Genomic DNA, 12,806 nt, shown 5'->3' on the forward strand with positions numbered 1-12,806 from the left:
CCATATATTTAGATCTTCCTTAATTTATTTCAGTAACATTTTATTTATAGAGTATAATTTTATACTTCTTTTATTACATTTGATTCTAAATATTTTATTATTTTTATGCTATTAGAAATGGAACTATTCTTACTTTTATTTTTGGATTATTCATTGCAGATTATAGAAATACATTTTATTTTTTGTGTCCAATCACACATATTTCCACCTTATTAAACTTTATTAGTTCTAATTTTTAGCATATTTTAAATAATTTTTTATATATACAATGTCATCTGTGCATAAAGACAGTTGTACTTTTTCCTTTTCAATCTGGATGGCTTTTATTTTCTTTTCTTGCCTAATTGCCCTGGCTAGACAATCCAGGACAATGTTGAGTAGAAATAGTGAGAGTTGGCACCCATGTCTTGTTCCTGATCTTAGTAAAGAGTATCCAGTCTTTCATCATTAAGTGTTATGTTTGTTGTGGGATTTTTATAGATGCCCTTTATCAAGTTGAGGAAGTTTTCTCTGATTACCAACTGAGTTAGTGATTTTGTTAAATTTTGGCAAGTGGTGCATTACATTGCTGATTTTTGAATGGTAAACCAACTTTACTATCCTAGAATAAATCTCATTTGATCATTATGTATAATTCCTTTTTTTGTGTGTTTCTGAATTTGATTTACTGTATTTTGATGAAGATTCTTGTGATCATATTTTTAAAAGATATTGGTCTATGATTTTTTTTTTTCTTTTTCTCGTGATATCATTTTTTTTCCCACTTACTGTAGATAGACCATTTTTGGAGACTTTAAATCATTGTTGTTATTGTTGCTTTCAATCTTCAATGATTTCACTGGGGAATGGGTCTGCAGATCTACTCACACTGTCCTGTTGGAAGTCTGTCCAAGCTACTTCAAAAGCATCTATTTGCATCTACCTCATGCTGGTTTTGTACCCATTTATTTATTTTTTATTTATTTTATTTTATTTTCTGAGTCAGAGTCTCACTCTGTGGCACAGGCTGAAGAATTGTGGCATAGTCATGTCTCACCGCAGACTCACTTCCTCTGCTCAGGCAATCCTTCTGCCTCAGCCTCTCGAGTAGCTGGGACTACAGGAGCATACTACCATGCTTGGCTAATTTTTTTTTTTTGGTAGAGATAATGTCTCATTATGTTACCCAGGCTGATCTTGAATTCCCAGGCTCAAATAATCCTCTCACCTCGGCCTCCCAAAGTGCTGGGATTACAGACGTGAACCACCATGCCCAGCCTGGTACACATTTTATGTGCCCATAAAATGAGGAGTCTAGGTCCATTGTTTTCAAGGCTGTTTTTAATATATAGTACCTTAGTGACCCCTTCTTTCTTCTCAGTATTGTAAGCAGTTCTAGTATTAATTTTATTGTTCACAAAGGCATATTTGAATGATCAAATGACATACCTAAGGGTCAATACCAGTCTTTTGATAAGACTTTATCTGGGAAATCTCTGCAAAACAATTGTCATAGAGAAAGCAAGAAATCGGTTGCCTCTAGTATACACATCCTCTCCCCGTACTGTGGAGACACTGAACCCAATGAGTATTTTCCTTGTTACTGGTTTTTAAGTAGTGCTTGGAGGGGCCCAGAGCAATGTTGAAAAGATTCACCATCTTGATGATTCACTTCCACAACTCAGCTATCACTAGAGTCTTTCCTGCATATGGGAGATTTAGAGAAGTGTGCTTGATTTGATGACAGTGAGGGTCCAGGGACACTTGTCTCAAGGGCTCCGAGTGAGAGGTCTGCATGCCCTGCCCTGTCTTTGAGCCTGCACTGCCCTGCCTGGGTGTGTGCTCTCTGACCTGGACAGCCCCCACCCACACACACCCAGATGCCTCGAATATTTCCTGAATTGAGTAACTTTCTGATTGCTCAGATGTGAGGCTGAAGAGGGAGATAGTTGGGGAACTCTGCGCTTTCCATCCACCCGGCCCCACCCACATTCTCAGCTGCTTTTTCTCTCTGCTCTCCTGGCTGCCAACATGGCATCCTTACCTTGACATTCAGCTGGAAAGCACTGTGCACATTTAGGCCCAGAAACTTTTGCCCACTGTCTGGCATATTGATGCCTTTTCCCAGCTATGGGAGGGAGGATGGCCCTTAAAGCAATTTCTCTCTGCTAAGGCAATTATGCATTTTGCTTATTATTGCATTATTTATTTAAAGGCTACATTGCACAAGATCCAACCGGAGTCTGTAGAGATTGTTTGTGAAATCTCTGAAACTGAACTCAAAAGAGGCTTAATCAGATCTCCCAAAGGGACCATGACTCTACAGAACCTCAAACCTGCTGCAGGGTGGTATTTGCATGTGTGCCTGCAGCAGAATGTTTCCTCTCTTATGAACACACTTTGCACAGCTTCCGTCTTTGCACAGATGGTGGCTGAGGAGGGGAGCTGGCTTTGTGGGCTCCCCATTTTAATGCTGGTGTTTTCATCCTCTAGATCTCACCCACAAAGTACTGTGGGCTTCTCAATCGGCGGTGCCCATCAAGTCAGAAAGCAGACTGCCATGGCTTCTTCCATGGGGTGTTGTCTTAATTACAATCCTCGACTCAGGGAAAAAAATCAGGCAGAGAGTGACTGCTCTGGCTCTCACTGCCTCTTGAGGTGACTGGTGTGAGAACAGCTTGGTGACTGAGGGTGTTGGACAGGAAAGGATTTGATTTAACTAGCTAGTAACAGTTCCCTTTCCTAATGATATTTCTTCTCTGGTTCTTTTGTTACGTAGAATGAGTAGACATACACATCACAGGAACGTCTGTCATCCTCAGTACAGACTCTTGATTTATTTGGTTTAAGAAAACGTGCTAGCCGGGCTCAGTGGCCCAGCCTGTAATCCCGCGCCTTTGGGAGGCTGAGGTGAGTGGATTGCCTGAGCCCGTGGGTCTCTCCTGGGCAGGCGAGACCTCATCTCTACAATACATCAAAAAATTAGCCGGGCGTGGTGGTGCGTGCCTGTAATTCCGGCTACTCAGAAGGCTGAGGCGGAAGGATCGCCGGAGCCCAGCAGGTCGAGGCTGTGGCCACTGCATTCCAGTCTGGGCGACAGAGTGAGATTCCAACTCAACAAAAAAAATAAAAAAGAAAAAGAAAATGTGCCGCTTTGTAACATTTTCACAGTGGGGCCTGTGGTCTCTTACTGTGACTCAGTGGGGGCTATGCGTGGATTCCTGAAGAATGATGGCACCGTGTGAGCTCCCTGGGTTTGTGTTCATACGACTTAGGAGACCTTCTACTAAATTGAACTAGCCTGCTTATTGAAATCACTTTTGCAGTATCTTATTGACTCTTGCTTTTATGTAGGAGGAATAATACACACTTATTAGCTTTTACAATGCTTCTGTTAATCAGAAAATCACATACATAATATAGTTTGGCAATAAATAAATTTTAGGAATTCCTCCGTGCTCTAAGTAAAAATTGTCTGCTGTTACTCAGAATGGAAATCATGGTGACAGAATTTCAATTTCATGGATAAACCTTATATTTATCTCCCAACTTTCTCTTTAAAAGTAGAAAAATAAAAAATAAAGAAATACTTGTCAAGATTGAAAATTATAGAAAACCACTCTTGTAATATTTTCAGCTTTAAAATGTCCCTATTGTTTATCTAAATTATAGGGCATTTATGAAATTAAGAAAAATGTTCAGAAACTATAAAAAATGCGGGAGGCCACATAAGGGTCTGAGTCTTATAGTGTCATCTCACCACCCTGGAAACAACATGCTGTGTCTTGCTTTTTGGTGGGTGTACGTGGTATAATGCTGAAGATGAGACCACATGTCTTTGTTTTATTTTTGTCCTGCTGATTCTATTGCTCTATGCATTATTTTAAAAAAATTTTTAATTTTAAAGATGTGGGCTACAATTCAGGGGACCTGCATATTCATTATGAGGTATGCTTCCTCCTCCTCCTCCCCTTCCCCCTCCCCCAGTAAATTTCCACTATGAGCTTCCTGGAAAGATCTCGATCCCTTTTGGTTACTCTAAATAAAAAAGGAAAAACAATACCTATAGTACGTTTTGCTCTTCAGCTAAGAAAGAAATGTTCCCAGTACACCAAAGCCTGCAGGAATGTTAGGGTCAGGGGCAGAAGAGTCTATGAGTCTCGTCCTCTAGGGACTCTGTTGTGATAGCTGATGGCGTAGAATGATGCCTCACACTCCGGATGTGCAAGGAGGGGACCTTCACACTCAGAATAGGGCCTCGCACTGCTGAGCACTCAATAAATGCAGAATGTATAGAGGAAGGCAAAGCTGGTGTGGGTAGCATGAAGGATGCTCTTAGATGAGGAGTCAGAGAGGAAGACATCAGTCACATTGTGGAGAGCCCTGCAGATAGGGTGGAACAGTTTGATCTTGAGTCAAAGTCTTTCAGTCTTGAAGCTGACACACCACCTGAGTTCTGAGACAATTCGTTCTCTTGGAGGCAACATTGACCCAAGCTCTTTATTCTAGATCTGTGGCTGGTGGAAGCATTTAAGAAAGTGATGCCTCTAGTCACAGAGAGGAATCTTTACAGAGAGAAGTGCATCATTATGACCAAAGCTTCTTTTTATTGTAAAGCTGTCATCTTCCCATACGATCCTGTCTTAGAAGCTTATTGAGGCTCTTTTCAAAGAGGATTTCCTGCATAGGAAGAATGTGGGTGCCAGCTGCTAAATACTGTTTTTTGTGGTTGTTTTGTTTTTTGTCAAAGGCTCTTTTTAATACCTTGAATCTATAATCCTCACAGCCATTCTGATTAACATATGCAATGATTAGAAAGTTTTCTAAATCAAACTTAACTGAGGTTGAAATGATAAAGTTACTTGGCATGAAGAGATGTGGTTGTGGAATGAGCCTCAGTTGATCCCAGCTCTGCCAGGTAGTAAGTTAAGCAACAAAAGAAGAATTCCCTGGCCTCTTCAGGCCTTAAAATTTACATTTTATAGAGAGTAAATGGCCTTTGTTCTAATCAGTTTACAGGTTGTTGTCACATCAAAAATAGACTGGATACAAAAAATATGGTACATATACACAATGGAGTATTGTTCAGCCATAAAGGAGAACAAAATTGTGAGCTTCATGGCAACTTGGATGGATTTAGAGTCTATCATACTCAGTGATTTATTACAGAAACAAATCAAGTACCACATGTTCTCACTCATAAGCGGACACTGAACATTAATCATAATACTATAAGAAAGGGATTGGCAGTAATGGGATACCACCAGGGGAAGGGAGGGCACATAACATCAACAAGGGTACCTGATCTCAAGCCAGGTTAAGTGGGGACCAAAGAGAAGCTCAAACTTTACTTGCATGATGACTAACCACTTATCTACCTAATCCTGAATTGAACCCCGCATCTTTAAAATAAAATTTAAGATTAACAACAACAACAACAACAATATAAAAAGAATGCAGGAGCATTAATGATGAGATGAGATCTGACTGCAAGCTGGAGTTTTGAGTTTAACTGATCAGCATTAGAATTGTGCCTCCCTCTACTCCTTTGAACTATGTGCCCTGAACAAGTTCCCAAACCTCTGTGAGATTCCACTTTGCTTCTGTAAAATACACACAGATAGCAACATCAAAATCCTGAGGGGATTGCATGGGATAATGGGCTCGGTTTTTCACTCACAGAGGATATAGGACAGAGCTCATGTCTTCAGTTCTCTTACTTAGTTTTCCTATCTCTCCAGTGAGTCACCATGAGACCTGAGATCACGATGAGGGAGTTCCAAACACAGAGATGCCAGCCACACATCAAGTGATAACATCAACGTTTGCTTGTCACCCATCACTTAGCTCAGCGCGGCACTCTCCTCATCATATATCCCAAAGACAAACAATTCCAAGTCAGTTACTGAGGATGGATCACTGAAATTTGGCATATTGCCAAGGGGCCGACCCATGAGGAGTGGAGTGTGGTATAGTGAGACAGGAAGGTAGCAGTTGGAGACGAATGCGACCTGAGGTAGTGAGACTCCTTTATCCTATGGTGGGTCTGTAATCATGGTCTTTATATGTGACCACAGGAAACCTGGTCCCCTCTGCTCTCTCTGCACTCATTCATGATAGAGAGCAAAGGTCATTTTAAAAGATATTTCATAGTCAGAGATGCGTGGAGAAGGGCACCCATGTGTACGTGTGTGTCTGTGTGTGTGTGTGTGTGTGTGTGTGTGTGTGTGTGTGTGTGTGTTTATAGAGTCCATATGGGACAGATGATGGAAATAAGTAGGTATGTATCTATAAACTCCAAATGCAAATATCACACATACTATAAGTACTATTTTATAGTATTAAAAATGATTTTAAAATTAGAAATGAAATACAGTTGTAGAGTATAGAACATTAGTTATTGTGTTCCTTTTATTATTTTAGAAATTATGTGTTTTTTTTTTCTTTGTGGTTATAAAAATAGTACATGCTCATAATTTTAGAATTCAGAAGATTTGTAAAGGAAAAAACCAACAGTTGTGCTATCATTCCTCTTGTTCTGGTAACATTCCAGAATTTTATTTGAGTCTGACTTCGTAAATATATGTAAATATATTTCAGTAGTTGATAAACTGAGTCCTTGATTTTCTATTTTGCATTTGACACTTAATATTATTAACAGGTATTTTCTAATCATTAAATATTCTTTATAGAAATTTTTAATATTTGAGGCAGAAATTAATGTATTTGCCATGAATCTTTGACTTTTAATTTTTGAGGGTGGATTTTTATAAATGGAGCCTTAAGCCCAGGAATGCAATGCTTCATAGGCTCTTGATGTAATTTGACAAGTGATTTTTCAGAAATGTTACTGTAGGTGCATTACCAGCTCTCTTGCTCTGCTCTTGAAGTGTCTGGCTTTAAAAATATATGTGTGTGTATGTTTATTATTCCACTAGTACATTGCTCATACTTCTATTTTAGCATTTATTACATATATTACATTAAATGTTTGTGATACTGAAATGTTGTATCACAAAAACTTGTAGAATATTTCTTATAAGCACCTTCTTCTGCAGATATTTCTGTTTATTTATCTTTATGTAATCACCAATTATGCAGATGATGTGGACATTATGTATTATCCAGAAATGTTAGATCAGTGAGTGAATATATAAAGAAAGGACTCCAGCTATTTTAGAATCTTTTATTCTGGGTACGTATGGACATCAAATAAATCCTTTAGGGGATTTAGGTCATTGACATAAATGTGTAGGTCATAGACAGAAATGAGAAAGTAAAGGTAATACAAATTATATACCTGCATCAGAGTGAATTTAATAATCTACAAAGATTATTTTAATTGTAAAAGTCACCTGTTTCTATAATTATATGTCTAGCAGTCTTGTTAACTCTTCTAGAGAGATCCTGAGTTATTTGCCAACCTATTTCAGGAATATTTTCTCCCTTAAGTCTGTTTTTCTTTTTTCAAGACTAGCATAATTTTATTTTTGTGTAATTCAAATTTTCCATAGTAATGTTGAAGATGTGTTAGTTCAAATGAGACAATTTTAAAAGAAATTTAAATAATCATTATGCATATATATACTTACAGAGAATTTACTAGATAATTATTGAAATTTAGCACAAAATTTCTTTGCAAAATATGCCTGTAAGGCTACAACTTCTACTAATGGTAAAAGTGAATTCTGGTGTGCTTAAGAATGTCCGGTCATCTCTCTGCTTACTGTCCACTCACACTATTATGTTTTATGTGGTGCTTCTGATTCATGTTTGAGTTGTTTCATATATTTTCATCTAAGTTCTCCAAGTTAATGGTGAGCTTCTTCACCCCAAATAGAGCATTCTTCCACTCAGTCATGTCCTGTACAGAGCCTGAATTTCACTATTTATTTACCGACTTACTTCTGCAGAGCCAGACATTGTTCCCGGTGATGTACATGGAATAATTTATTCATCCCTTCAAAAACGTTGTTAGGTGGCTACCACTGCTAGCTTCATTTTCTAGATGAGGTAACTAAGGTTAGAAAATTTACCTGACTTGCCAGGGTCACATGACTAACACATGGAAGAGCTGGATTCAAACCCCAACTGTCTGGATCCAGCAACAATAGTGCAAATTCTGCCTTATGTCATGTCATCAGAATCATCGATAACCATGAGACCAGAAACACATCTCCATTCACAAGCATCCTCCTGCATCCCCTTGTCCTGGGACACCATGTTATGTGCAGACACATTTGAGAGCTGTTCCAGAAGAGAGCTTCAGTGACACAGTGCTTCATCTTGGGAAGCTCATATGAGACACTGAAGTATACACCCACCTTGGAAGATTTGGTGGTGACAGAGTGAGATGGTTGTGTTAGTCAGCCACACAGCCTCTGACGCATACTATTGAGGAGAAGAGGAATGGCTGCTGTATGCACACCTGCTGTGCTGACCCCAGTGTGCTGGACTTTAAATATTCTTAGAGATTGCAGAATAGAAATGTTAGGGAGTTGGGCTGAACCCAGTGGCTCATGCCTTTGGGAGGCCTAGGCAAGAGGATCACTTGAAGCTAGGAGTTCAAGACCAGCCTGGGCAACATAGTAAGACCTCCTCTCTATTAAAAAATAATATATATATGAGGGTGTCAAAAACTGCATACACATTTTAAGTATGACATTTGCTCAAAAGATGGCATTAATCAAATGAATACTAGTGTCACCATGCAATAGACCGGACAAAGAAAATGGCAGAAACATGGTTGTACAAATGTCACTACACATTGCTACTGTAATTCAATTCAAATTCAAACTATGAAAATGCAAATTGTACCGTGTGTGTGTGTGCGTGTGTGTCTGTCTGTCTCTAAAAAAGAAGGAAGAGGAGGAGGAGGGAAAGGGAGGGGAGAGAAAGAAAATGAAAGAAAGAGAAAAGGAAAGAGAGAGAAGAGGAGAGGAGAGGAGAGGAGAGGAGAGGAGAGGAGAGGAGAGGAGAGGAGAGGAGAGGAAGGAAGGAATGTCAGGGAGGTGTGTGTCTGTTGCTTTTATGTATATTTTGCCAATGTTCAATGACCTCACAAACATGTGTAAATAAGAAACTATCAACCTAAAATGACTGGATACTCTTGGGCCATGTATAGATCTCAGGGGGAAATGCCATCTGACAACCTGAAATCAAGGCAGGAGGCAGGAAAACAGAACTCTAGAATGAGGAGCTCCAGGAATGCTCACCAGAGGGATCCACATCACTGAAATAAGTTTACTGTTTTCGCCACATAGACTAGAAAAATGAATTGACCTCAAATGTATTAGCAGCCAGCCTCACTTAAGGGAAATTTACTTCAGTGCAACACATTGTTCCTTAACAATGCTTCCAGAATAAACTATGATCGTGAGACTTTGGGCATGCTGTTTGTTCATTTATCAAACTAATATTTATCAATAAGTATTAATAAACTAATATTTATTAGATACTGTGCTAGATACTTGAAATATATATATCAGTGAACAAAACAGACAAAATTTTCAGTCATCATGGTATATTTGTTTTTTATTGGGCAAATCTTTACTGAGATGCTATTGTGTGCCTGACATCATGCTAGGACCTGGGATAAGGCAGTTGCATAACACTCATAGTTTTGGAAGCCCATACATATTTGGAGATTACTATTTGGAATTATCTTAGGATATGAGTATAACTTCATGCATTGTTACTTAAACACACTACCTTCTAGGAGCAGGGCCTCTTGGGCTGTGACTTCCCTTGCAGTCATGGGACCTGTCCACCAAGGCTAGGTTGAAGTACAACTGGGAAAATTATTTTACCTGTAACAAGCAAGCAAACAAGTGCCTAGTTAAATTACTTATGCATTCCCTTTCTTCTTCTTCCAGTCACATTTTAATCACTACAGACCAAAGCGACAAGGCCAGCAATAATGCTTCTGAAGGTTACTTTCCAGCCCAGCTTTGACTTCCTCTAAGTCAGCACTTTGCTCTCACAGTTTGCACTTTCACCTCCTCCCTTTTATTTGACTAGATGTTGATTCCAGGACTCGCTGATTTTTTAAAAGATAAATTAGTGTTTATGTCAACATAAATGGAATGATAACAGACTTGCCTTATAATTAATTTCTACATATTATATTTTTGAGAATCCAAATTTTCCCAACAATTTGAAATAGTTATTTCCCTTTTCTCCCTCTGTGTGAACAATGGGCTTAGAATTTACTCATCTTGGGTCAATATCATAGTAACCATATTTTAATTGTATTTAACTCTCAGGTTTGGTGATGGTTATACAGTCAGAGTTTGGCTCTGTAAAGAAACAAGTCAACACAGCAGTGTTTCTGACTACTTGAAGCTCTATTTTCCAAGAATCCAGTTTAAGGTAGTGCTGATATTCTATATTACTTCTTCATTCCAAACTAAAAAAAATAAAATAAACACATTATTTCCTGTTTTTATTTTATGCTGTTATAAAATTCCTGTTGTCCTGGGCTTGTTGCAAAGTATAGGCTGTGCTTCCTTTCCAAAAATGGCATGCCTAGCTGCAATATTACTTGACCATTTTACAGGATGATAAGCCTGCTTGGCTACTTGTTGGATTGCCTAGAACAGACTGTGGTTATACATCACCTCTCTTATCAATGGACATATCTCCACTGCATAGTTCATCTTCTTTATGATGGCAGATTGCAAAAGCTAATTACATCCCTATATTTGCTGCTGTGGGGTTTATAGGCTTGGTGGTTTCAGTGATATTTCACAAGAAGATCCCTGTGCTTGAGATCCTAATTCTCCACAAACTTGTGGTCAAGTGTGGTCCCTGAACTAGCAGCATCTTCATCACCTAGGACCTGTTAGACATGCAGATACTCAGGCCCCAACCTACTGAATCTGAATATGCATTTTTAACAGTGACCAGGTGGTTCCTATGCACATTAAAGTTTGAGAAACACTGTGTAAAAATTTTTTGAATGACTGTTTTATGCTACTTTATTATAACTTCCCATAGGTTGTAGTCCATACAGTAGCAATTTTCTATTTATTTCAACAACAACCATTTACTGAAATCCTACCATGGAAGAAGCATGCTATGTAAAACACTTTCATTCATGTTTGAGCACCACTCTAAATGACCCCATGAAAGAGGTATCATTATCTCCAATGACACATGTGAAAATGAGTATAAGAAACATAAATATCTTACCAAGAGTTGCTCAACTAATCGTAAGGACATCTGAGAGCTAAGTCCAGGCCCTAGTGTGAAGTTCAATGTACCTTCGTCTGTCTCTGTTAGGTTATACTAATTTCCTGTATCTCAACTATTTATATGCACCTTCTGACCCTTTAAAGAGGTCTTTCTTATGCTCATGGTGAGGTGGGAGCAGATTGGGGGCAGGGTAGCAACACAACCCAGGTGAATGCCATTATTGCATATACTTCATGGTAGATTGTCCTCAATAAGCATTCACTGAACACTCACAAAGTTAGCCTATACACCTAGCTGGCATTTGTGTGTGTGACTACAGAAAACATAACTGAAATCATTTGGCAGTTAAATGAACTGTGATCTGTTTTCTTTAATCATTGCTAATTATATAATGCTTTTAATTTTTTTTTTTTTACTTTTAGGGACAGCACCTTAATTTATTGGAATATCATGTGCCAAAAAGATGGGGATATTTAGCTGACTTGTTCAAAGTTCTAGAAAACAATAAGGACTTCCTGAAAATCAAGCATTATTCCATTAACCAAACCACTTTGGAACAGGTATAGTACCTTAGATAATTCAGCAGGTTGCACTCTGGGTTGCTCATCAGGCCTACTAATCTAGCCCATTTTAAGATTAGCCAGATTACTTCTTCAGTGCACCATTTTGTTTAATTGTTCTTATTAAATTTTACAAAATTCCAGTAAGGATGGCGTCGGAAAGGATGTTGTTATGAAGTCTGTTTATTATATGCCCTCCACTGAAGGTACATGGTCAATAGGACTTTAATTCATTCATAATTATGTTGGGTATTCAGTAAATTAAATCATGTCCCATTAACCTGCCCTTCTCAACTGTACTCAGCCACCAGAAAACTTAGATCCACTGTAATCAAATGATAGCTTATTCTGGGGAAACGAAAACGGGCTTGATTTAGTAAGAGTACCAGAAGTGTAAAAATACATCACAACTACTTTCTAAAACCATGTTTGAGGTATTGAGAACTTCCAGGTAATTTATTAATTGTCTTGAAGCACTTATAAGTCCTGGAGTTGTGTCATAGTAAATTTCCATCTTTATGGCAATTTAGGAGAAAGTGGTATGAATTAATGATTTATGACTTGTAGTACAAGTTGGTCAGTGTTCTGAGACAATGTCTGTTCTTTGAGTAGTTGAGACCAAGGTTGTAGTCTTATAAGTTAACAACCATTTTTATGATTTCTTTCAGGTATTTATTAATTTTGCTTCTGAGCAGCGGCAAACTCCGCAATCTGCTCTTGATCCATCCACTGACTGTCATCACCCACATCGTCTGCCTATATAAGCACTAAAGAAGTTTTTCTCTAAGGAATGAAATCCTGTCTTTAGTTTAATAGTCAAGGATCAGACCAACACACACAAAGCCAGGGAGCTGGAGGACATGCTCTAGGCGAATTACATTCTCTCTTTCATTTTCTGTGTTGAAATTTTTAGTTCATGAATAACCAGCAAACTAAAAGGTCATTCTTTTCTGTAGACATTGGGGTGTTCCTTCTCCATATTTATTCTCTTTTCCAGGTCAGGTGGACACCAACTTCTTTGTGACAGAGACATGAATAGGTTGAGTCTAAACTGAAACACCGTGGAGCTAG

At 38.4% G+C, this 12,806-nt stretch overlaps 1 protein-coding gene across 1 annotated transcript; it reads left to right on the forward strand.

Moving 5' to 3' along the window:
* The first annotated feature begins 2,293 nt into the window (after window positions 1-2,293).
* On the forward strand, window positions 2,294-12,499 carry LOC103254176 (ATP-binding cassette sub-family A member 13-like). The gene is made up of 4 exons (XM_008052314.2): window positions 2,294-2,637; window positions 10,245-10,350; window positions 11,598-11,735; window positions 12,404-12,499. The coding sequence occupies exons 1-4, from the start codon at window positions 2,294-2,296 to the stop codon at window positions 12,497-12,499; spliced, it is 684 nt and encodes a 227-aa protein (XP_008050505.2).
* The last annotated feature ends 307 nt before the right edge of the window (window positions 12,500-12,806 follow it).

This window comes from Carlito syrichta, unplaced genomic scaffold (assembly GCF_000164805.1).
Source record: "Carlito syrichta isolate Samal-C Ts95f unplaced genomic scaffold, Tarsius_syrichta-2.0.1 Scaffold272339, whole genome shotgun sequence".
Taxonomy (NCBI): Eukaryota; Metazoa; Chordata; class Mammalia; order Primates; family Tarsiidae; genus Carlito; species Carlito syrichta.

Bases quoted from the DNA above. Each gene is read 5' to 3' on its own strand.
- LOC103254176 (XM_008052314.2), top strand. From the start codon at position 2,294: ATGACTCTACAGAACCTCAAACCTGCTGCAGGGTGGTATTTGCATGTG. The intron at 10,351-11,597 runs GTAGTGCTGATA...TTTTACTTTTAG, and splicing joins TTCCAAGAATCCAGTTTAAG to GGACAGCACCTTAATTTATT. The intron at 11,736-12,403 runs GTATAGTACCTT...GATTTCTTTCAG, and splicing joins ACCAAACCACTTTGGAACAG to GTATTTATTAATTTTGCTTC.